General features: G+C 46.7%; 1 protein-coding gene across 2 annotated transcripts; it reads left to right on the top strand.

The window, feature by feature from the left end:
• The first annotated feature begins 162 nt into the window (after positions 1-162).
• ADIPOR1 (adiponectin receptor 1) lies at positions 163-24479 on the top strand. 2 transcript variants are annotated; one of them, XM_060281026.2, is made up of 9 exons: positions 163-276; positions 6716-6790; positions 9989-10215; positions 13788-13904; positions 15240-15411; positions 18598-18784; positions 20493-20680; positions 22939-23132; positions 23598-24479. In XM_060281026.2, the coding sequence occupies exons 3-9, from the start codon at positions 10075-10077 to the stop codon at positions 23724-23726; spliced, it is 1128 nt and encodes a 375-aa protein (XP_060137009.1). In that variant the 5' UTR covers positions 163-276; positions 6716-6790; positions 9989-10074; the 3' UTR covers positions 23727-24479. The 2 variants fall into 2 exon arrangements, with proteins under 2 accessions (XP_060137009.1, XP_088509855.1); XM_088653729.1 differs by lacking the exon at positions 6716-6790.
• The last annotated feature ends 381 nt before the right edge of the window (positions 24480-24860 follow it).

Genomic DNA, 24860 nt, shown 5'->3' with positions numbered 1-24860 from the left:
GCTCCGTGTCCCGGAAGCGCGTCCTTGGTTCCCTTTCCCCCTCCCCTTCACCATCAGGAAGTGAGGGGGAAAATCACGTGACGCCATCTCGCCCTACCGGAAGCGGGCCTCTCTTAGCAGAGGGCTATTTCCGGCGCCGCTGCAGCTGCTCTTCCTCTCCTTCTTCTTCTTCTGGGAGCGAGCGAGCGAGGGAGGGAGGGAGGCGAGTCTCCTCAGGCGGCTGGCGCACGGGCCTCTTCCCCCTCCTCCACGGGATGTAGCTACAACGGTCGTCCGGTAAGCGAGTGTCCGGGCGGGGAGCCGGGGGGAGGCCTCGGAGAAGCTGCCGGCTTCTGGGAGGGAGGGAGGGAGGGAGAGAGAGAGAGAGAGAGAGATCCATATACTCTCCATATCCCAGGATACGTAGCAGTATATGCAGCTATGTACGAAGGGAACAGCTCGCTTGCGTGCGGGGTCCTGTCAGCAACAGGTAGGGCTATTGGAGACAGGCTTCCCAAGGGCAATGTTTTGCGGAGAAGGCTTATTCCAGTTTTATTATATGTGATATTATATATTATATTTTATATATGTATATACATACATACACTCACACACACATATACAGACACACACACACATATAAAAATTCCTTCAGTTCTACTGGAATGATTTTTTTGTTGTTTCGACTACGGCAGCCCAACACGGCTACCTACCTGTAACTAGACACACACACACACATATGTACACACACACATATGTACAGTATACACACACACACAGTGCTTTTTCCTGGGGGGGGACGCAGGGGTACACATACCCCTAAGCATTTTGTGAATCTTTGTGCTTTTGTGTATTTATTTTTCCCAATTTGAACCATAAAATGGTGATTCTCTTGAGACAAAATGAGAGTACCCCTAAACATTTTTTAAGAAAAAAAGCACTGTCTTCTTCTTCTTTGGCGATCACTCGAAGCCGATTAAGATTGTCTTCCATAAACACGATTTTAACGATTGGTCCGTAAGTGACTGTGGAGGCCAATTCTGGATCCACACGTCCTTCCACAGTGGGGACATTGGTTTCCAGGCAAGAGTTGATCACGGTGTGGATTTGCCAAGCGTGCCTTCCTCTTAGCACGTTTCTCCGCTGTGTCCTGAGATCGAGTTTCTTCAAAGCCCATGACACCTTTGGTAAAGGCTGTTCTCCAACTGGAGCGCTCGCAGACCAGTGTTTCCCAGTTGTCAGTGTTTATACTATATTTTTAAAGATTTGCCTTGGGACAGTCTTTAAACCTCTTTTGTTGACCACCAGCATTATGCTTTCCATTTTTAAGTTCAGAATAGAGTAGTTGCTTTGGAAGACGATCATCAGGCATCTGCACAACATGACCAGTCCAATGAAGTTGATGTTGAAGAATCATTGCTTGTGTGTGTGTGTGTTTTAAGTACTCTATTTTAAGAGCATGCTTGTTTTCTGCTGCTCCGAAGGATAGGACACGAAGCAACGGCTTCAAATCGCAAAACAGGAGATTCTGACTAAACATTCAGGAAAACCTTTCTGATAATTAGAGCTGTTCGGCAGTGAAACAGACTCCCGCGAGAGGTGGTGGACTCTCCTTCCTTGGAGGTTTTTAAACAGAGGTTAGATGGCCATCTGTCATGGATGCTTTAGCTGAGATTCCTGCATTGCAAGGGGTTGGACTAAATGACCATTGGGTCCCTTCCAACTCTAATATTTTATGATTCTATCAGTCAAGTTGTTTTATGTTGATAAAGTACCCTGTGATCTTCAGATGTAGAGTGGTATATAAATTTAAAATCATTATTTATTATTTATGCCCCATAGACAGCAGCCTCCCTTCTCTCACCTACGAAGAATGTTGCTCTTTGGCTAAGGGGTGTCACTCTCACAATCCACGGGTGGCCCATATTTCCTTGCCTTTTGCTTTCTGTCTAGGTTTAATCCTAGGGATAAAGAGCTTATACAGTAGTGGCAGAATCTGCTCCAGGCAGGAGTGGCTTGGCATGTTTCTGACCTGCTTAGGGTAGTGGTGGTTGTGATCCCAACAGCTTTTTGTATTCTTGTAAACTCCTATTAATTACCAAAGGGAATGACTTGATTCCAAGTTTAAATGCCCTCAAGTAACTCCACCCCCCTCACACGTCTTACCTACAGTCTACAGGCCAAGCTCTTCTTACCTTCTTAAGTTCTTATGCAGTGCTAGAGGAAAAGAGGACTTGACAGTTCTACCTTTTGCTGCTGGTTACTCTGCCTTCCAGGGGCTCGCAAGACTACACTTCATAATCCAGCAAGCTGCGTTGCCACTTGTTTTCTTTCGCAATAGAGGCTGTTTTCTTTAAAGCTCTTGAGTGGAAAAGGAACCAGCTATTAGCTGTGCTCTAATAGCGTTTCCTGGATCTTATCACTGGAGAAGTGAGTGTTTTTCTTTAAAAGAGGCATGCAGGGTAATTTGGGGTCAGGATTTGGCAATCTCACTTGCCCCTCTCACGGCAGGAGCTCAAATTCTTTCGGGGACATGGGTTTGTGAAGGAGGAGGGATAGCCCCGACCCCAAGCAGAAGTGGAAGCCTGCTATTTGTTTTGAGTTTGCTGGGCGCAGGCAGTGAGCCAAAACTAACTCCTGGCTCCAGACTGGAGGGAAATGGAGCAAACGGCGGTACTTGTCTTTGGTGATAAAGGCCATCGTTTGGAGGCAAAGCATCTGCTTTGCATGCAGAACGTTGCAGGTTCAATCCCCAGCAGCCCTGGAGAGCTGTGGCCAGTCAGTGTAAGCCAGAGGTAGGCAACGTGGCGCCCTCCAAGTGTTGCTGGACTACAACTCCCATCATCCTGACCGTTGGCCATGAGGGGTGGCGCTGATGGGAGTTGTAGTCCAAAAACAATTGGAGGGGGCACCATTTTGGATACCCTTGATGTAGGTTGGTCGAATGACTGGCAGAGAATGAGGCAGTTTTCTATGTTGGATCTCAAAATTTCCTGCAGAGTGAGCCCCACACACCTTGCAAGTTTCTGTTCATCTTCAGGGTTGCAACCTTTTGGGACTGCATGCTCGGTAAACTAAGATTTTTTTCGTGTGGCCTCGTCAAATAGCAAGATGATCCATGCCTGCTCTATGGTTAGATTTTTAGTGAAGAACAAACACACTTGAAGATTACCTTACATCCCATTATTGATTTTCCCTTGCATTGCACAGACACAGGGGACCTGCTTGTGTGTCTTCTACGATTGTTCACACATTGAGACCCATCGGGCCTGGCCGGTGTGTGTCCTACAATAGACCCCCAAATCCTCTATCCCAGTGGTTCCCAACAGGTGGTCCAGAGGGGTCCACAAGATGCTATTAGAATAAAAAAATATATTAAATATATTTCGTATGATAACAGATTTTTTGTTTTGGCCGCTTCCTGCATGAGCAGAGTCTAGCGCAAAACTAGAATTAGATAGAGGCAGTAGTTCTGCTATATGCCGTTAGGTGGCGCTTTACAAACACTACTGTTTTGCAAAGAGGCAGCGCGCGCATTCTACTAACGCTCACCTCCCCAAGATGCTTTGCGTGCGTCGGCTTCATTTGTGCGCTACTGCGCATCCTGTCTTCTCCATTCCCCTCCCTCCTCCCTGGCGGCGCTGCCTCTTTGCAAAACAGTAGTGTTTGTAAACAAAGCATTGTTTTTCGCGGAAGCTACAGTTCACGTAGTTAAAAATGGACCGTTGGTTAAAAATATAAAATATAAAAAGACTCTTAATTTGGCTCTCATTTTTAATTTTAGGATTAGGAATTAATGGGGGTCCTTGTCACAATAGCGGCTCGATGAGGGGTCCTCGAGAAAATTTTGTTGGGAACCCCTGCTCTATCAACATGCCAGGAATATTTTGGCTGGCAACTGATGTGGAAGGGTGCTCCTAAACAACGAAAGTTTAAAAGCTGCTGTTGAGGATTCTGGGGGTGCTTCCACATGGCAGCTGTGGAAGTGATGTTGCAAGGTCGCCGGCTTTTTGTGGAGAGTCCACACAACATCCCATCTCAAAACTGCCGCCCTCCTGCCCCAATTTAATCAGAGTCTACTCCAGGCATCCCCAAACTGCGGTCCTCCAGATGTTTTGGCCTACAACTCCCATGATCCCAAGCTAACAGGACCAGTGGTTGGGGAAGTTGGGAACTGTAGTCTAAAACATCTGGAGGGCCAAAGTTTGGGATGCCTGGATAGGGCTGGGCTTTTTTTGGCTTTTTAAAAACTATTTAGTCAGTTTTTTATGTGGAAACAGTGAATCCAGGCTTGGTGGGCTCTGTGTGAGCTGAGCGTTGCCCCTAGAATGCATTTTGCCACCCCCACAGCAGTTGCACCTCAGGAAGCGGAAGTTTGGTAATGATTGTGAGTGAGATGCCTTTTGCAAGCATCCAACTTCTTGTGGGACGTGGTTTCAAATGGCAATATTCCTTCCTCGAGTCTAAGGAGGCCCCTCTTGCTCCTGCCCCCGTTGCCAAGCTCAGCTGGGGAACCTGTGGGAACTTCCAGACTGCCACTTTTTGGGGGTAAACTCTGGCTGCACAATTAAAATCGGTTGAGAGGTCTTGTGCAACAAAGCTGTCTCCCCACCCCCACAAGATAAGACTTCCTGCAATAAGGAGAGTGCTGAGAAAATGCCCTGGCAAGTGTGAGACAATGTTAGGTTGAGAAGCAGTGACTGGCCCAAGGACATCCAGTGAGCTTCGTGCCTGAGTGGGGATTTGAACCCTGGTCTCCCAGGTCCCAGTCCAACATGCGAACCACTACACTAAACATACTCTTCAAATGAAACATACTCTTACATGTACTGCTTGAGAGCAGTACATGTGAAAAGGATCTAGGAGTCCTGGTAGACCACAAACTTGACATGAGTCAACAGTGTGATGCAGCAGCTAAAAAAGCCAATGCATCAATAGGAGTATAGCATCTAGGATGCATCAATAGGAGCATCTGGGATGCATCAATAGGAGTATAGCATCTACATCAGGGGTTCCCAACAAAATTTTCTCGAGGACCCCTCATCGAGCCGTTATTGTGACGAGGACCCCTGTTAATTCCTAACCCTAAAATTAAAAAGTGAGAGCCAAATTAAAAGTCTTTTTATATTTTATATTTATACATTTTTTGCAGTTACAACAGAGTACTCCATCAGTATACAGTTTTAATTTTCAGTTCTTAATGAGATGAACCACTTTTTAACCAACGGTCCATTTTTAACTACGCGAACTGTAGCTTCCGCGAAAAATAACGCTTTGTTTACAAACACTACTGTTTTGCAAAGAGGCAGCGCGCGCCAGGGAGGAGGGAGGGGAATGGAGAAGACAGGGTACCTGCGCAGTAGCGCACAAATGAAGCTGACGCGCGCAAAGCATCTTGGGGAGGTGAGCGTTAGTAGAATGCGCGCGCTGCCTCTTTGCAAAACAGTAGTGTTTGTAAAGCGCCACCTAATGGCATATAGCAGAACTACTGCCTCTATCTAATTCTAGTTTTGCGCTAGACTCTGCTCATGCAGGAAGCGGCCGAAACAAAAAATCTGTTATCATACGAAATATATTTAATATATTTTTTATTCTAATAGCATCTTGCGGACCCCTCTAGCATAGCTCGCAGACCCCTGGGGGTCCCCGGACCACCTGTTGGGAACCACTGATCTAGATCAAGGGAAGTAATAGTACCACTGTATTCTGCTCTGGTCAGACCTCACCTGGAGTACTGTGTCCAGTTCTGGGCACCACAGTTCAAGAAGGATACTGACAAGCTGGAACGTGTCCAGAGGAGGGCAACCAAAATGGTCAAAGGCCTGAAAACGATGCCTTATGAGGAACGGCTTAGGGAGCTGGGCATGTTTAGCCTGGAGAAGAGAAGGTTAAGGGGTGATATGATAGCCATGTTCAAATATATTAAAGGATGCCATATAGAGGAGGGAGAAAGGTTGTTTTCTGCTGCTCCAGAGAAGCGGACACGGAGCAATGGATTCAAACTACAAGAAAGAAGATTCCACCTCAACATTAGGAAGAACTTCCTGACAGTAAGAGCTGTTCGACAGTGGAATTTGCTGCCAAGAAGTGTGGTGGAGTCTCCTTCTTTGGAGGTCTTTAAGCAGAGGCTTGACAGGCATATGTCAAGAATGCTTTGATGGTGTTTCCTGCTTGGCAGTGGGTTGGACTGGATGGCCCTTGTGGTCTCTTCCCACTCTATGATTCTATGAATGATAATTTCTGGTGTTACGCATCCATATATGTTGTAAATGTCATTGTGATCTGTGTTTTAAACTCCATCCCCCCATTTTGCATATAGGTACACTGCTTATATAAATCACTATATATAAAATGATTATGAATAATGATAATTCATGGACATGTATTGCATATACATGTTTGTGATGCATAAATTTTGCCCTCGGCGCATTGGGTGTTGGCACAATGTTGTTTAAAACAGCCAACCCCTCTCAGAGTAAAAAGTGAGATCTGGATCAAAACATTCTCTGTAAGCTTCCTAAAGTTTACCCAAAGGCTAATTATTTGGACTGCCGGGATAATGAAACTGCAAGGTGAGAAATAGTAAGGAAGCGATAGAAATGGGAAGGAAGGGAGTTTTGCAAATGAGCAGAAGCTGTGCAACACCTAAGCACAGTTGGGCAAGTGCCAAACAAGCTTTTCCTGCATCAGAGAGCAAAAGTGTGCCCATCTAATCCCTTGAAAATCCTGCTTCTAGGCTTTGCAGAGCTGGAATGTCAAGTTGGGTGGAGCTGTGAGCCAGTTTCCTGCAACAAGTGCAACAACTCAAAAGGTAATAAATCCTTTCCTCAGCCTCCCTTAAGTTTCTCTTTAACGCTTCCTGCCTGCATTTAAACTAGGTTCTCCTCAACAGCATGAATGCAATGTTGTTTTCTTTTAAGGGAGTGAGGCTAAACGTCCTCTTTGAAGCTGCACACTTTAGCAAATAATTGACAGGGCTTGGATTATGACTCTGACGGGTCCTCTGAGGGCCTCAAAAGCCGTAGGGTTATTGCCTTTCTTCCATCCCTGAAGGTCAAATCCATATTTATCCGCTGTTGGTTTGTCGGCACATTTGAATCGCTATTGATGCGGACTACTGCAATTTAAACATTTGAAATGCCCCATCTTGCCTTAACTGTGATTTTGCCCAGGGCTCCATCAGTTCGCTAACTTCAGGTTAAGAAGTTCATTTTAGTATAGGCATTTTAGTAGTTGGCACAGACTCAGAAGCGGTGTTGACATCAAAGCAAGCCTTGGGAAGAGGACATTTGACTTGCCTTCCTCTCCTTCCTCCCAAGAGCCTTCACCAGTCACCTCTTCTGCCAGGAAGAATCAGGAGCTGCCCAGGTGAGAAGATGCTTTCCTTGCTCTCTAGAGACCACAACACCTGATGCAGGGGTCAGCAACCTAAGGCCCATGTGCCACAAGCGGCCCACGGGGGCCATTCAACCGGCCCATGAGCAGCCCCTGAACCGAGCCGCTCACTCGGCGAGTCCCCGCGCACTGTGCTAAAGAGGCACAGCACGATGCGGGGACTCGCTTCCGCGACACCGGAAATCGCGTCTGCGCATGCACAGACACTGGAAATCGCAGCCGCGATCTGGGCCATGGAGGGATCTCCGCTGGAGTGAACCAGCCCAGGCGAGGTAAACCTTGGGATACTTCCTGGTTGCTTGGTAGTACTGATCACTGCAGATGGCGACAGCAGTCACAAAATTAAAAGACGCCTGCTTCTTGGGAGAAAAGCAATGACAAACCTAGACAGCATCTTAAAAAGCAGAGACATCACCTTGCCTACAAAGGTCTGTATAGTTAAAGCTGTGGTTTTCCCAGTAGTGATGTATGGAGGTGAGAGCTGAACCATAAAGAAGGCTGATCGCCGAAGAATTGATGCTTTTGAATTATGGTGCTGGAGGAGACTCTTGAGAGTCCCATGGACTGCAAGAAGATCAAACCTATCCATTCTGAAGGAAATCAGCCCTGAGTGCTCACTGGAAGGACAGATCCTGAAGCTGAGGCTCCAATACTTTGGCCACCTCCTGAGAAGAGAAGACTCCCTGGAAAAGACCCTGATGTTGGGAAAAATGGAGGGCACTAGGAGAAGGGGACGACAGAGGACGAGATGGTTGGACAGTGTTCTCGAAGCTACCAACATGAGTTTGACCAAACTGCGGGAGGCAGTGGAAGACAGGAGTGCCTGGCGTGCTATGATTCATGGGGTCACGAAGAGTCGGACACGACTAAACGACTAAACAACAACACCACCATTGTGGGGACTGGGGAGGAACTTCTAAGTCCAGGAGATGCGTGGGGTATTGTAACACCATCCTCCTCCCAGAGCCTTGCATCAATCCAATCACAACCATCTTAAAAAAACCCCAACAATTCTTGCAAATGTATTTCCACTTACGGTCGGTACAGCTTCCTATGTCCCTGTATGGCGAGGGTGTGGAAGTTGTAGCCCTCCAGTTTTGGGACTACAACTCCCATCAGCCGCAGTCAGCACGGCCTGTGGTCGGGGATGATGGATGTTGGAGTCCATCGGCATCTGGAATGTCATAGCTTCCCCAGCCCTGCCATAAGCGGTTGTAGTTGGTGAGAACTGACGTGTCCCCTCCACGTTTGTGAACATAACTACTTATGCTCATGCAATCAGGGATTTTGACCCATCTCTTCATTTCTACGGCTTTCTTTTTGATCAACTGGCATCGGCTGGCTCTCTTCCCCCACACCCCACCCAGATATGGAACAAATTGCTTTCCTTGTCCACCCTCAGATGAATCATGTTGACTAGCCTAAAATTGAGGGCAAAACACAGCTTTATTGTATAGAGTTTTGCAAGGTCTTTTGTGGTTTCTCCTCTCTCTCTCTGAATGGCTTTGAACCCCAGCTCTTTGAAATCTCATTTTGGAATACACCTGTATATTTGCAGGCACCAGCGAGGTTGCCAAGTTCTTGTTGTTTGGAGGACATTGCTCCTCAGTAGTGGACTTCTGAGTGGCGCTTTTAGAACATAATATGGGCCTCCATCCTTTTGGAGCAGCCCCCACAGCCCCTGGTAGGAGTTTTGCCCCCCTACAAAGTGTGTGTGTATTATTTTAATTCATAAAAATTACACACTTGATGGGGGGCATGAAAACACCTCAAAGCAGTTGGCGAAGGCTAATTTCTAAGCAGTTTGGAAAACAGCTTAATAGATAGGAAAATCCCCAAAGCAGAGAAGTAGACTAGCAAATTCAGTAATAAAACCCCATTATTTACTTTAACCAATTCATCAATTTAAATTTTGTTTTGATCCATTCTTTATTTTTTAAGACATGTGCTGGGTTCTAAAGCAGAGTGAGTGTTTTAACTACTTGAAATGACTCTTTAAGTGCAGTAACCTAGATGGAATATCCTTCCTATCTCACACAGTGAATGCATCTTTCAATCTGCTGTGACACAGCCACACTTCCCAGGGAGTTTGAGCCGAGTGACAACAGGGGTTTGCTCAGCAGCCATTTCTGAAAACTCATTTCTGAATTTTTCTGAGCTTGCATTTATCTGCATTACTTGCTTATTGAATGTTTTGCTTTTGCTTTACTTGCATGGCATTGTGATTTTGGAGACCGATCTATTGATGGAAGTGTTGTTTCGTCGTTATGGTGAGCTGCTTTGAGCTCAGTGTTGTTGCCGGAAAAGCAGCGTGCAAATATTAAATTTTTAAAAAATTAATCATCCGGAATCGCTGAAATAATTTCCCTGCCCCCCCCTTTCAGCACTTTTTAAAAAACTGTGATACAGATTTGGTTTACCGAAACTTGTGCAATTAATCGACTAAGATGCCTTTAAGTGGGTGACAGCTCTATTCAGTTAACGAAGAAAGAGGAGAATCTGGAAGCGTTCCAAGCTTCTCTGAGGAGGAACATCCAATAAGTGTCTGGAGGGGGGGGGAACACATCTTTTCAGAAGCAGGCCGGTTTACAAATTAACTTGTTCTTCTTCCTAGTGAGAAGTCTTCGTCAGGGTGCTGGGCAGGCCTGCTGTTCATCTGATTTCGGAAAGGGGAAGAGGCCTGGTGTCTGCGTTGACCAAATGTCGTCCCGCAAAGGCTCAGTTGCCAGCCAAGGAAATGGGCCTTCAGCTAACGGCAGGGAGAGGGAACTTGTGGAGCTGGCTGAGCTCGGACCCCTCTTAGAGGAGAAAGGAGACCAAGCGGCGATCAGTTCGGCCATTGTAAGTAAGCTTCCTGCCAGAGAGCTGCTTAACCCCTTGAATGCAAAGCTATTTTCGGATTAATACCTTACAGGGTGGTGGCGTGGATAAAATGGAGAAGGGGGGCACCGTGCATGCACCACACTGAGCTCCTTGGAGAAAAGGCAGGTTATGCATGTCATGATAAATGCATGCATGTCATGATAAATGTAAAGAGATACCTTTAAAGGTTTATTTTCTAGCTGCATGTCAGCACACGTAATTTGGGATGCCCCAAATTAGGCAAGCGCTCTTGCTATATTGCTATAGATGCTTGCCACCCACAAGCCTAGAAGGTTAAGGGGTGATATGATAGCCATGTTCAAATATATAAAAGGATGTCATCTCTATATGGGAGAAAGGTTGTTTTCTGCTGCTCCAGAGAAGCGGACACGGAGCAATGGATTCAAACTACAAGAAAGAAGATTCCACCTAAACATTAGGAAGAATTTCCTGACAGTAAGAGCTGTTCGGCAGTGGAATTTGCTGCCAAGGAGTGTGGTGGAGTCTCCTCCTTTGGAGGTCTTTAAGCAGAGGCTTGGCAGCCATATGTCAAGAATGCTTTGATGGTGTTTCCTGCTTGGCAGGGGGTTGGACTGGATGGCCCTTGTGGTCTCTTCCCACTCTATGATTCTATGAATGATAATTTCTGGTGTTACGCATCCATATATGTTGTAAATGTCATTGTGATCTGTGTTTTAAACTCCATCCCCCCATTTTGCATATAGGTACACTGCTTATATAAATCACTATACTGTATATAAAATGATTATGAATAATCTTTGATGGTGTTTCCTGTTTGGCAGGGGGTTGGACTGGACGGCCCTTGTGGTCTCTTCCAACTCTATGATTCTATGATAATAATAATTAATTTTCATTTCCTGTATTGGTTTTGCTGGTTTTATTGCTTTGTAATGATGGATGGTTTAGGCATTTTTTAAAAAAATGTTCTGTGGATTTATAGCTTTGCTTTATCTTCTGCTTTATTTGCACACTATTTCAGTGGTTTATGAATCCTTCTAAATCAGTAAACATAAACCATACAAGCATGGCAGGATTTAAGCATTGTACCACCAGGGAACTTTGCGTTCTCCACCAGGAATAAATAAGGCTGGAGGGGGGGGGAGCAGGGTCTTAGCAAGCCCCACTCCTTGGTACAAGGAGATGTGTCTGAATTTGTGATGGGAACACATCCAGTATTTTATTTCATGTATTTATATACTGTTTGTCACCAGAAAAGTCTGTAAGTGGTTTACAAAAAGATAACAAATATAACAGAGGTGCTTGTTTGTGTCTCTGTGTCAGATACACCAACACACCACAATGTCTGTACACCCCTCCCCAGATATCTTGGGAACTGTAGTTAACGGTGCTGGGAATTGTAGCTCTGAGGAGTAAACAACCATTCCCAGGATTCATTCTGTGTATACGTTAAATATATGGTGTGCACCCTGCCTGAAAGACACCAGTGCCGTATGAAACAATAAAATCCCAGCAAGGCAAAAGCATAGCGGCTCAATTGAGGGTCATGGAAAACACAGAGCAACAGGGGACGCTCCAGTTGTCATTTGAAGCTCATCTTGCAAGGGGGAAGCGAGAGGAAGATCCAGCAGGTTGTCCCTACCCCAGAGAAGGCCCTGCTTCCAAGATGCCATAAAACGATAGTTTGCCAGGGATTGTATAGCTAGCAGGGCCCAAAAGAGTCTCTCCGTCTTCATTCTAGGCATTAAGGCTCTTGCCACGTCTTTGTCAAACAACCATAAATATATCGGCAAATCCTATTAGCGGCTTTGTAGCCGTAATCTTGTCAGCTTGTGTGATCCCTTGTTTTGACCTTCACCTAGCACATTGGTGCTGTGATTCTGCACAGTGCTGGATCCACATTTCTTGGCCTATAACTTTTAAAAATATTGTTTAGAATGGGTGAAAGCGACCCGGCCCAGAGGCATCCAGTGACCTTTATGACTGAGAAGGTCATCCCATTCCAATTTCAACCCTTGAACACACCAGTAGAATTACTAGCATTAAATGCAAGAGCTCGACGGCATTTCATCAAGATAGGCCCTCCTTCCGCAATCCGATGCCCTTCAGATGTTTTGGGCTCAGCCAGCACATCTGGGGCTGATGGGAGACTCAGTCCCAAACATCTGGAGGGCGCCAGGTCTGGGAGGGCCATGTGCAGGGCAAAAGCGACCCTTGTGGCATTTTCTTGCAGCTGGAATGTATAGATTTCGTAATATGTCTTTTGAAGTGGTGGTCTGAGAGCCTTCAGACTTTGCAAGGCCTCCAGCTTCCTCCCTTTGCCAATTTGCAGAACTGTCCATGCAACTTGCCTTGTTTTTCCTCATTGTGCTGAGAATGTAAGAGGCAGAGCTTTGAGCTGGCGAACAGGCCTTCTACACCGAAGCCAGCGTTGTAGGAGACGGGCGGCTCAAACGGAGAGGCTGCCCTCCTCTGTTCTGCTTTGGCGGGCTGCGAGTTTGTTTCCTGGGCCCCAGCCAAGGAGAGAAATGGAGTTTCCCAATTTGAGTTGCCCTCTTAGCGGTAGACGAGGAAATGCGGTTAATCCTTTCTGCAAAGGAAATCTGGGATTATGGCTGCAGCAGAGTTTGACCGTTCTTGCTACATGTGCAGACAGTCACAGGGGGGGTTCCCTTTGGGCGTTCTCTCTAACGGCTGCGTCTTCTCCTTCTGCTTTCCAGGCGTTCCTTGCTTGCTGTCTGTCTGTGGCCCTCCTATACTGCTCTGTACAAAACAGGAGATATTTTCTGATGTCAAATGGGATTTAATCACCTTCAAGCAATTTCAAGCTGTGCTGTTACAGTTTAATTTATTTATCTCCGTTATTCACAACCAATAAGTGCAGTAACAGGGTATTGCACCCCCCCCCCCAAAGCAAACAAACAATCACCAATAAGTGAAAGAAATGGTGTATAAATCACGACATCCATATTTCCTAAGCTGGTGAAATAAAGAGCCTCTAAGTCCGAAGCATAGGAAATAAAATCTCACCTTGTGCTGTGGAGGTCTTGTGCAAGAAACCCACTTCCCCACCCCCCAAAATAAGTATTTTTTTTTAAATAAGGAAAGTGCTGGGAAAGTTGTACTGTAACATGTGGGATAGTCGAAACAAAATTAAAAAAAATTCCTTCCAGTAGCACCTTAGAGACCAACTAAGTTTGTTATTGGTATGAGCTTTTGTGTGCATGCAAATTTCTTCAGATACACTGAAACAGAAGTCATCAGTGTATGTGAAGAAATGTGCATGCACACGAAAGCTCATGCCAATAACAAACTTAGTTGGTCTCTAAGGTGCTACTGGAAAGGAATTTTTTATATTTTGTTTCCACTACGGCAGACCTGTAACTAGGAGTGTGGGATAATGTGTGCTTTGACAGCATCATCCAAGCTCCCTGCAAACCAGTCAGGACAAATGCTCTCTAAACAGGTGGTCTGGAAGCAACACATGAGTTTGGAATATCTCTTTAATTTTCAAGAGCATTTTTCCCTGACCCCTTGCCCTTTGTTCAGGCTGTGTGATCTGTTCCTCCTAGGTTCAAGACCAGCCATGCCCAGCAACTCAGGAGGAAGAGGAGGAGGAGGTGCGGGTGCTGACCCTCCCTCTGCAGGCACATCATGCGATGGAGAAAATGGAAGAGTTTGTATACAAGGTAGTTTTGGGTTGGCGCGCAAAGCTGCTATTGGGGTTCTAGGCTTCCATTGTTTCAGCTGCAGAGCTGGGTATGCTATGTTCTCTAACCTCCTTCCTTGCTTTGCAAGCAAAACAGGAGCATGGCGAATTGAGTGTGATGCTAGATCTCAAGGAGGGAGGGCTGGGGAATGTGAGAACCTTGGGGTGTTTGCTAGACCCTTGAAGTCATGGACTGGCTGGATGCAGAGGAACAGTGGGAGGCACCAGCTGGGGAACCCCCAAGGGAAGAAGGCTCAGAGCCTGGGGAGTGCTGGGGGGGGGGCACGATGAGCAGTCAGAGGAAGCTGAAGAGGCAGGCTGGGAGGTGGAGGTGTCGGAAGCTGAAGAGGCAACAGGGTTTAGTGAGCAGGAAGTCTGTGGCAGAGAGCAGTCCAGAATCAGAGGCAGAAGCAGAGGCTGGAGGGGGGGGGGACTAAAATGCAGTGAAGAGCCAGGGAATCTCCCTCTCCTAACACTTGACCGTTGTCATCTGCTGGAATCTTGTGGAAGTTAGAGAACATCTAGAGGCCCCTGTCCTCCTGCGCTAGAGACTCCTACAAGTTTTGGCCAGTCAAGCAGTTGCCTGGAAATAAAACAACGGCTTCTAGTAAGAGGCAGCGGAAGGAGCTCACAGCTCAGTCCAGTTGCGAAGCCTCCCAAATTTGGTAGAAGTATTCTGCGGTTCTTCCTCCAGAGCAACCCCATCTCTGTACGACCAAGCTTGTTTTGGAGGCATCAAATCCACTTCTTCCTGCTTCCTGGAATTAAATTTTTAGACCGGGCGGGATGGGGAACCTTTTCCAGCTTGAGGGCCACATTCCTTTCTGGGCAGCCTTCCAGAGGCCACATGCCGGTGTGGACCGAGAGGCAAAAATGGGCATGACCAGAAGCAATGGTGGGCAGAGATTTGGGTCACATTTATCCTCCCACAGGCCTGAGGTTCCCCCACCCCTCTTTTAGTTGGAAATTGCTACACCAACTGGTGCTTTGGGACACTTGTGGGATTGCTGCGGGTGTCATGGCTTGCAAGGAACCAGGTGTGCAAAGGATTTGTTTTCAGGTGAGTTAGCCAGTGTGCAGGTCCTCTGCCTCGGCTGAGAGTTCTGATGTGGAGGCAACCAGCGATTTTTGCTGCAAATGCCCTGATTGAAGCTGTGCAAGAGTCGCCTGCAGGAGGGGTTGTGTGTGGCTGCGTTGCATGGCCTAATGACGGTTCTCACGAGCTCGTCCAGGAAGCCCTGGGCTGGCAGCTCCCTCCCCTTGTGCCAATGCTCTCCCAGGTACTGACTGCCCTGCATGGTTTGGTGTGTTGCAGGTCTGGGAAGGCCGCTGGAGGGTCATCCCCTACGACGTGCTGCCCGACTGGCTGAAAGATAACGATTACCTCCTGCACGGGCACCGGCCCCCCATGCCCTCTTTCAGAGCCTGCTTCAAGAGCATCTTCCGCATCCACACGGAGACGGGCAACATTTGGACCCACTTGCTAGGTGACCCCGACTCTCTGGTTCCTACTTTAATACTCTGGATCTCTGGTACCTCTGTTAATCTTGAGAGGGACCGTCTTTTCCCCCACTGCGACTTTCTCTTCCCTTGGGGCACTGGAATTGTCCACAACGGTGGTGGATCTAGAATTTGCAGGATGCTAAAGGTCCTTCTCCTCCTCCTCCTGCCCATTTTCTCTACCTGATTCTGGGCTTCAATTGTGATCTGCATTGCGGGGATCTTGTGTATTGTGCAAATCGTTCCTATGAACAACATAAGGGCCTTGGGAAGGAAATGTATACAGTGGTACCTTGGTTTACGAACTGGAAGTCTATTCTTAAACCAAAGTGTTCTTAAACGAAGGCGTGCTTTTCCATACCAGCGAGGGACTCAATTTACAAATGAACCACACTCGACAGGAAGCGAAAATGTTCTGCTGCCAAGGCAAGGTTCACAAACCAAAACACCTACTTCCGGGTTTGCAGCCTTCTTAATCCAAGTTGTTCATAAACTAAGCTGTTCTTAAACCAAGATACCACTGTCTTGTGCTAAACCCAGGGCTCTCACTGTTTAAGCAAGGCCGTTTGGTACGCGTGTTTGTTCCCAAACCACCTCAAGTCTGTTAATGTGTGGACCCTCATTTAGATGGCCTGGGAAAATACGATAGTTTCTTAGGTGCCTAGGATTTTATTCCTTCCTCCCGGCTTATTTCTGGGATGGGAAAGCCTTCTGACTAACTCAGGGACTTTTCACAGTGGCTTAGCATCGTCACCATCAATTTGTAGACTTGGAAGGGAACCCGAGGATCATCTAGTCCAGGCATACGCAACCTTGGCTCTCCAGATGTTTTGGAACTACAACTCCCACGATCCCTAGCTAACAGGGCCCAGTGGTCAGGGATCATGGGAGTTGTAGTTCCAAAACATCTGGAGAGCCAAGGTGGCCTATGCCTGATCTGATCTGGTCCAACCGCCCTTGCAAAGCAGGAATCTCAACTAAAGCATCCATGACAGATGGAGAGCCACAGACCAGCCTCTCCACCTCTTCATAGAAGGAGCTGTAATTATTTGCATCCTCCTCAGTCTGGATTCATGTTTTGGGACTGAGATGGCCTCTGCCCCCTTAGTATAGGGGTTGACAATGAAGTGTTCTGTAGCTGTTTTCGAGGCCACTTCTGATCGGCCCCAGCCAGAGATAATAGGCACCATTCCAGAAACTGGAGCTAGTGGAACATTTTGGTACAGTGCTGAAGAGGGGAGTCTCCTTCCCCAGATACATTTACGTTCACCCCTTTCTTAAAATCTTCAGATGTGCCCTTAATAAGGTTTTGCGCTCCAGGATTTTTTGATTGCATTGATTATATAATAAGGTAATATAATCAAATTGTCCAGTAGCACCTTAGAGACCAGCTGAGTTTGTTCTGGGTAAAAGATTTCGTGTGCATGCACACTTCTTCAGATACACGAGAGCTTATGCCCAGAACAAATTTAGTTGGTCTCTGAGGTAAAGGTGAAGGGACCCCTGACCATTAGGTCCAGTCGTGACCGACTCTGGGGTTGCAGCGCTCATCGCGCTTTACTGGCCGAGGGAGCCGGCGTACAGCTTCCGGGTCATGTGGCCAGCATGACAAAGCCGCTTCTGGCGAACCAGAGCAGCACACGGAAACACCGTTTACCTTCCCGCCGAAGCAGTACCTAATTATCTACTTTATTTTTTTATTTATTTCAACTGTCTCAGACCAACACGGCTACCTACCTGAATCTGGTTATATAATGTTGTACTTTTAATTTTAAGCTGCCTGGTGGGGCCGTCAGACCAGTTCCAACTTGGAACTACAACCAAATAAAAACTGTTAGATCCCCCCCCCGCCCGCCCCCGCTACACCAGCAAATTGGAACTGCCAGCCTTACGACCTTAATTTTAAGAACATAACATAACTTTAAGAACGCAATTCTTACTACGGTTCTAATTCAGTGTTCTTTCCGGAAAGTTTTCTGAGTATCTGGAGGTTAGTTACAATTCCAGAAGGAGTTCTGCAAATGACAGATTTCGCACACAGTAGCTTCTGTATCAGCCCACGTTTTGTGTTTTTCCCTTTTGAACATGCTATGCCACCTATCCCCAGCCTGATGGTGAGGGAGCACAACTCCCAAATTGCCCTCCTGGCCGCGGCTGGTGGGAGTTGTAGTCCAAAACAGCCATAATCATGAATAAATAAATAAAATAAAATAAAATAATAATTATACCCCTCCTATTATTATTATACCTGGAGTACTATGTCCAGTTCTGGGCACCACAGTTCAAGAAGGATACTGACAAGCTGGAACGTGTCCAGAGGAGGGCAACCAAAATGGTCAAAGGCCTGGAAATGATGCCTTATGAGGAACGGCTTAGGGAGCTGGGTATGTTTAGCCTGGAGAAGAGAAGGTTAAGGGGTGATATGATAGCCATGTTCAAATATATAAAAGGATGTCATAGAGAGGAGGGAGAAAGGTTGTTTTCTGCTACTCCAGAGAAGCGGACACGGAGCAATGGATTCAAACTACAAGAAAGAAGATTCCACCTAAACATTAGGAAGAACTTCCTGACAGTAAGAGCTGTTCGACAGTGGAATTTGCTGCCCAAAAGTGTGGTGGAGTCTCCTTCTTTGGAGGTCTTTAAGCAGAGGCTTGACAGGCATATGTCAAGAATGCTTTGATGGTGCTTCCTGCTTGGCAGGGGGTTGGACTGGATGGCCCTTGTGGTCTCTTCCAACTCTATGATTCTATCTGACTGGGTTTCCCCAGCCACTCTGGGCGGCTTCCAACAGATTATTAAATAATCATATTAAACATTAAAAACTTCCTAATTCAGGACTGCCTTCAGGTGTCTTCTAAAAGTCGGACAGTTGTTTATTTCCTTGACATATGATGGGAGGGCATTCCACAGGATGGGCACCACCACCGAGAAGGTCCTTTGCTGGTTCCCTGTAACCTCACTTCTCGTAGGGAGGGAACCACCAGAAGGCTCTCAGAGCTGGACCTCAGTGTCCGGGCTGAACGATGGGGGTGGAGACGCTCCTTCAGGTACACTGGGTGCCAAAAGCTGTGACGGAGACCCTTTGGCCTTTTGATAAATCAGCTAACAGGACTCTCTCTCTCTCTCTCCCTCTCTCTCTCTCCCTCTCTCTCTCTCCTGCATTTCTTTTCCAGGTTTTGTGCTGTTCCTTTGCCTGGGAATCCTGACCATGCTCCGGCCGAACATGTACTTCATGGCCCCTCTGCAGGAAAAGGTGGTCTTTGGGATGTTTTTCCTCGGGGCCGTGCTGTGTCTCAGCTTCTCCTGGCTTTTCCATACAGTCTATTGCCATTCAGAGAAGGTGTCCCGGACGTTTTCCAAGTAAGTCGACCTGGAATCAAAACCCGGGTCGATTAAGACACTTAAGTATTATAGGGGTTTTGGGGGCTGCCATGTGAAATATGAAATTTGTTAAACCACTGAGCTTAGGGCTTGCTGATCAGAAGGTCGGCGGTTTGAATCCCTGCAACGAGGTGAGCTCCCATTGCTCGGTCCCAGCTCCTGCCAGCCTAGCAGTTCGAAAGCACACCAAAGTGCAAGTAGATAAATAGGTACCGCTCCGGCGGGAAGGTAAACGGCGTTTCCGTGTGCTGCTCTGGTTCCCCAGAAGCGGCTTTGTCATGCTGGCCACATGACCCAGAAGCTGTATGCCGGCAAATCTCTATAGAGCGAGATGAGCGCCGCAACCCCAGAGTCGGACACGACTGGACCTGATGGTCAGGGGCCCCTTTACCTATGTGAAATATAGATACTGTACTGTCAATTTGGGGCAGCTGTGATGTATGTTTGTATATTTTTAATGCATGCCTACTTAGTAGGTAGAAAGACTGGAAATGGGAGTAGGAGCAGAACCAGCCCCTGCCAGTGGTTCTGCACATGAACCCAAAGACAAGTTTCAACTTTGAATCAACATCTAATGCAGAATGCGGCAGCGAGACTGGTGACTGGGAGCAGCTGCCGAGACCATACCACACTGGTTCTGAAAGACCTACCTTGGCTCCCAGTACATTTCCGAGCACAATTCAAAGGGTTGGTGCTGACCTTTCAAGCCCTAAACGGCCTCGGCCCAATAGACCTGAAGGAGCGTCTCCACCCCCATCGTTCAGCCCAGACACTGAGGTCCAGCTCCGAAGGCCTTCTGGCAGTTCCCTCCCTGCGAGAAGTGAGGTTACAGGGAACCAGGCAGAAGGCCTTCTCGGTGGTGGCGCCCACCCTGTGGAACGCCCTCCCATCAGATGTCAAGGAAACAAACAACTAGCTGACTTTTAGAAGACATCTGAAGGCAGCCCTGTTTAGGGAAGTTTTTAATGTTTGATGTTTCATCGTGTTTTTAATGTTCTGTTGGGAGCCGCCCAGAGTGGCTGGGGAAACCCAGCCAGATGGGCGGGGTATAAATAATAAATTATTATTATATCTGAACATTATAGTGGGTTTACCTCATTCCTAGAATCATAAAATTATAGTTTGAAGGGTACCCCACAGGTCATCTAGTCCAACCCCCCTGAAGTTCAGGAATCGCACCTAATTCCTCTTTCCTGGCATTGTCTTGTCTTCACACCGACTGAAATGCAGGTGTTTGCACAGGAGTCAAAATCCATAGCCCCTATGGATGGTAGAAGAAAGATAGTCCCTCCTTTCCCCAAGCCAACTTGACTTGCCATTTCCGGAATATGCAATATGCCTCTCATATATTTTCATTAAACATTTATCATTCATTCATATCTTATACAGTATTTTTGGACTTCCATCAACCATGTCTCAAGATTCCCAAACTTTTCCCTTCTTCCTGTATTTCTTCTCTCACTATTATTACTTTGAACGATCGCTAATCAATTTCCATCTCCTTAAATTTATCTCTGTGATATTTCTCCTCTTTCTCCTTACGAAACTTCCTGCAAACCTAAAAGCGTAATTTGTCGTTGACAATTGTCCTTCAAATATTTCTCAAATTCAGCCCAACCTTTCAGGAATCTCTGGTCCCGCAATATGCCTCTCACTTCTGCCTGGTTTCTGTTTGTTTCCTTCCTAGGTTGGATTATTCTGGGATAGCTCTGCTGATCATGGGCAGCTTTGTCCCCTGGCTGTACTACTCTTTCTACTGCTCCCCGCAGCCCCGGCTTATCTACCTCTCCATTGTATGTGTGCTGGGTATCTCAGCGATCATCGTCGCACAGTGGGACCGGTTTGCAACGCCTAAGCACAGGCAGACGAGGGCAGGTATGGGGGCTCTCTGTAAAGGACACCAGTACTGCGGGAGAAGTTTCCCTTGTGGGTCCGAGCACTGGGGCTCACCCCAGATTCCCAGCTAGTCAGGTTGTATTAAGTACTGTGGTACCTTGGTTGTCAAACTCAATCCATTCCGGAAGTCTGTTCCAAAACCAAGGTGTGCTTTCCCATAGAAAGCAGTGCAAACTGGATTAATCCGTTCCAGACTTTTAAAAACAACCCCTAAAACAGCAATTTAGCATGAATTTTACTATCTAACGAGACCACTGATCCGTAAAATGAAAACAATAATCAATGTACTGTACTATAAAACGAATAAGACAGTATTGTAGATGATGAAAATTTGATTTATTATTTTTTCTTACCTGCACTGATGATAGTCCTTGTTTGGAATGGGGGGGGGGCTTTCATCCATTTCCACAGTTACACAATCAATCAATCAATCAATCAATCATTCAAACAGTGTTTGAACTGGGTTCCACACAGTCACAAAAACAAATTAACTGAAGAAGCCTCAGAAACAAAAACGCAAAATAAATAGTAAAAACAAAAGTGCCAAGCTTAATCCGTTCCAGAAGTCCATTTGACTTCCGAAGTGTTCAAAAGCCAAGGCGCAGCTTCTGATTGGTGCAAGGGCTCCGGAAACAATAGCCGACAGCCACATTGGACATTTGGCTTCTGAAAAACGTTTGAAAACTGGAACACTTACTTCCGGGTTTTCAGCATTTGAGAACCAAAGCTTTTGAGTACCAAGGCATTTGAGAACCAAGGTACAGTGGTGCCTCGACTTATGAATTTAATCCGTCTTACGAAGGCAGCTTCATAAGTCGAAAAATTCGTAAGTCGAAAAACGCCATTGGAAACGCGATTTCCCATAGGAATGCATTGGAAACGGAAAAATTTGTAAGTTGAAGCAGCCCTATCTAAAAATTTGTAAGTCCAAAATTCCCTATCTAAAACTGCCGCGGGTTTTTTCCGGATGTCGAGACATTCGTAAGCGTGCAGCCATTACCCCCATTCGTAAGTCGAAAAATTCGGTTGTCGAGTCGTTCGTAAGTCGAGGTACCACTGTACCACTGTAACGCATTACTGGACAGAGTAAAGCTTTTCTATTAGGACACTCTGTACTGTATAGGAAAAATAATTTGTACTCGCTGTTCCGCTGTCTCGCCAACCACCTTCTGCCGGCTCATTATCCAGCGAGTCCTTGGAAACACTTGCTCAACCCAATGTTTTACTATATGTGCAGAGCCCTCCTTGCACCTTAATGGGAGTCGTTTTTAACTTTAGCATCCAGCTAAAGGCTCCTTCTTTACTGGTTCTTCCCAGCCTTGTGGTCAAGTCACATTCTTGTGTTCGCAACACTTGTCCTCACTGAAAATGATTTTAACCGAAAATCCACGCGAGGACCTTAATGCCTTGGGGGTTAATAACTTAAACCCACTGGGTCCCCAGAGCTGCCGCTGCGCTCCCAATTCAGACTTTCACTTTTCAAGCTTAAAAGCCTGCCCCCCTGCCCCCGGCGCAAGTGGTTGAGAGATAACTCATGCTTTTGGAAGTCCAGCTTAAACTCCGCAAAACTGGCCACTCGGCTTTTGTTTTTGCCGCTGAGTTTTCCCCGCACCTGCCTTCACAAGATGTAAGGGTCATAACCTGGCTCTAGAAATGTTAGCTGGATGCTGGAAGATCCAGGAGAGATGGAAGAGAGAACTACTTTCAAACCGTGGCACATACCGACAGCCACCAGCTTGGACGACGTAGAATCATAGAGTTGGAAGAGACCACAAGGGCCATCCAGTCCAACCCCCTGCCAAGCAGGAAACACCATCAAAGCATTCTTGACATGTGCCTGTCAAGCCCTTCTGCCTAAAGACCTCCAAAGAAGGAGACTCCACCACACTCCTTGGTAGCAAATTCCACTGCCGAACAGCTCTTACTGTCAGGAAGTTCTTCCTAATGTTTAGGTGGAATCTTCTTTCTTGTAGAAATGCAGGATAAAAGCACAAAATTAAACAATAAAGCGACACATTTTAAAGACCATAGAATATTAATTTGCCCAAGTCTTAGTTGAAGAAGTTGGTGTCCAGCACTTAAACCACTATACGGCACTACCAGTATTATTTCCCCCCCCCCATCCCCGTCAAGCAAACAGTACCTGCTGCCCAATTGAAGGTGGGGAAGGCTGGCTTATTTCTGCTGCTTTCCCTTCTGAATACTTACTTGAGATCTCCCCTCTCTCCTCCTCTCAGGGGTGTTCCTTGGGCTCGGTCTGAGCGGGGTGGTACCCACCATGCATTTCACCATCGCCGAAGGGTTTGTGAAAGCCACCACCGTGGGACAAATGGGCTGGTTCTTCCTGATGGCTGTCATGTACATCGCAGGAGCCGGTCTCTACGCCGCCCGCATCCCTGAGCGCTTCTTCCCTGGCAAGTTCGATATCTGGGTAAGTGAGGCCAGCGAATGGTGTGGTATTTGGTTTTTTTCTTTTCCCCCCCGCAAAATTTATGCACTATTTGATTGTGGTCTTTTTTAAAAAAACAACAACCTCAAAACGGTTCTCAAAAGAAAATAAGACAATGTCAGCAAAAGCAACTCTTCGAAACGTTCGAAAGATAAAATCGGCAACAAACTAAGAACAGATGGAGACCTACATCAGCAATGCATGGCCAAAGTTTGCCTATACCTATGCCCGGCATACACGGGTCTCTCCCATCTCATTTAATCCCAGCAACAACCCTGCGAGGTAAGTTAGGCTGAGAGACAATGACTGGCCCCCAGTGAGCTTCATAGTTGAGCAGGGGTTTTGAACCCATAGCCCTCTAACCACTGCATCACACTGCCTCCCTTGCCTGAACAGTTGTCCCTGGCTCTGTTTTTTTTTTAAATGCCCTCCTTGCATTTTCCGCAGTTCCAGTCTCATCAGATCTTCCACGTGCTGGTGGTGGCTGCAGCCTTTGTCCACTTCTACGGAGTCTCCAACTTGCAGGAATTCCGCTACGGGCTCGAAGGAGGATGTACTGACGACTCGCTTCTCTGAGGAACCGCAGGAGACTTTAGTACACACTTCCTAAGTGCTTTTAAAGTAACCTTCTTTGCTAACATCAAAAAAAAGAAGAAGACTCTGAACAGTTTCTTTTCTTTTCTTTTTTCTTTTTAAAGAAACTTAGGAAAAGTTGGCAGTGGTTATTCCTGGCTTTTCTCCTCTCGGGAGGACTGGATGGGGGGACAGGATGGGTTGCCAACTGTCCACTGGGTGGAAGTGCCTCTAGCCACAAACCCTGTTTTTGACTTCGCAGGAGTAACATTGGAATTTTCCGGACACAAGAGAAATTCTGGCAAAAAAAAGAGAAAAGGAACCGGGGGGCCCTCTTAACATGCTCTTTGATGCTGCAAACATACCCCATGCTTGAAGAGACTCTCTGAGCGCCCCATTTCCCCCCTCCGTATCCGAAGGAGGCTTTGTATTGAGTTGGCAGGCCGACGGCATCTCCCACCTGCTGGGGTGCTCGAGAGACAGGTGCTTAGGGCTGTTTCCCCTTTAATTTTGTCTTTCTTGACAAAAGTAATGTATGCCTAAAATCAAGAGTATTTAATATTTAATATTGAGCTTTAAAGAAAACGAAGAGAGAGGAAAAAAGGCGCTATCTTATCCCTCCAGCATATTCTTACTGGAGAGCCATTTCGTAGTATTACAGGGGGGGTGTTCGTACTTAGGGGGCTGTAGAGCTGCTGTAGCTTTTTATGTCGAGGTGACTGATAATAATAAAAACAGATGTCTGATGCTGTGGAAGGCTGGGGAGTTCCGGGGTTTGGTGCAAGGATTTGGTGTCTACAATGACCCGCAGAGTGGTTATTTTTCTTTTCTATGCACTGCTCAGGGGACACAAGAAGTGAGTTGTTCCTGCGAGTTGCCCACATTGTCTTCTTTGCAGCTGGGATCTGGGCCCAGTGAAACCTCCCCCCCCCAAAAGCAGAACCTTTTGCATTGCACTGCAATTTGCTTTTTCAGGCTCCTGGGTGTGCAAAAGAACGGAAAACCCAGTTTGTGCTGTGAGATATAATGGCTGCTGGAAGGTGAATGTTGCTTGGTTCTGAACACGGCGACCCCATCAGGAAGTGTTGAGAGCAGGGGACCTTCCAGTGGCAGAATCTCGGTGGCTTCTTAACCTTG

The sequence above is a fragment of the Zootoca vivipara genome, chromosome 11 (genome assembly GCF_965207765.1).
Source record: "Zootoca vivipara chromosome 11, rZooViv2.hap1.1, whole genome shotgun sequence".
Taxonomy (NCBI): Eukaryota; Metazoa; Chordata; class Lepidosauria; order Squamata; family Lacertidae; genus Zootoca; species Zootoca vivipara.
The sequence above is the reverse complement of the archived record's forward strand: the minus strand, read 5'-3'. Positions and strand labels throughout refer to the sequence as shown.

What these genes read in the sequence shown, in the direction of transcription:
- ADIPOR1 (XM_088653729.1), top strand. Translation starts at nt 10,075, where the DNA reads ATGTCGTCCCGCAAAGGCTCAGTTGCCAGCCAAGGAAATGGGCCTTCA. An exon ending in CGGCGATCAGTTCGGCCATT is followed by an intron (nt 10,216 to 13,787) that starts GTAAGTAAGCTT and finishes TGTTCCTCCTAG; the next exon opens with GTTCAAGACCAGCCATGCCC. An exon ending in GCACAGGCAGACGAGGGCAG is followed by an intron (nt 20,681 to 22,938) that starts GTATGGGGGCTC and finishes TCCTCCTCTCAG; the next exon opens with GGGTGTTCCTTGGGCTCGGT.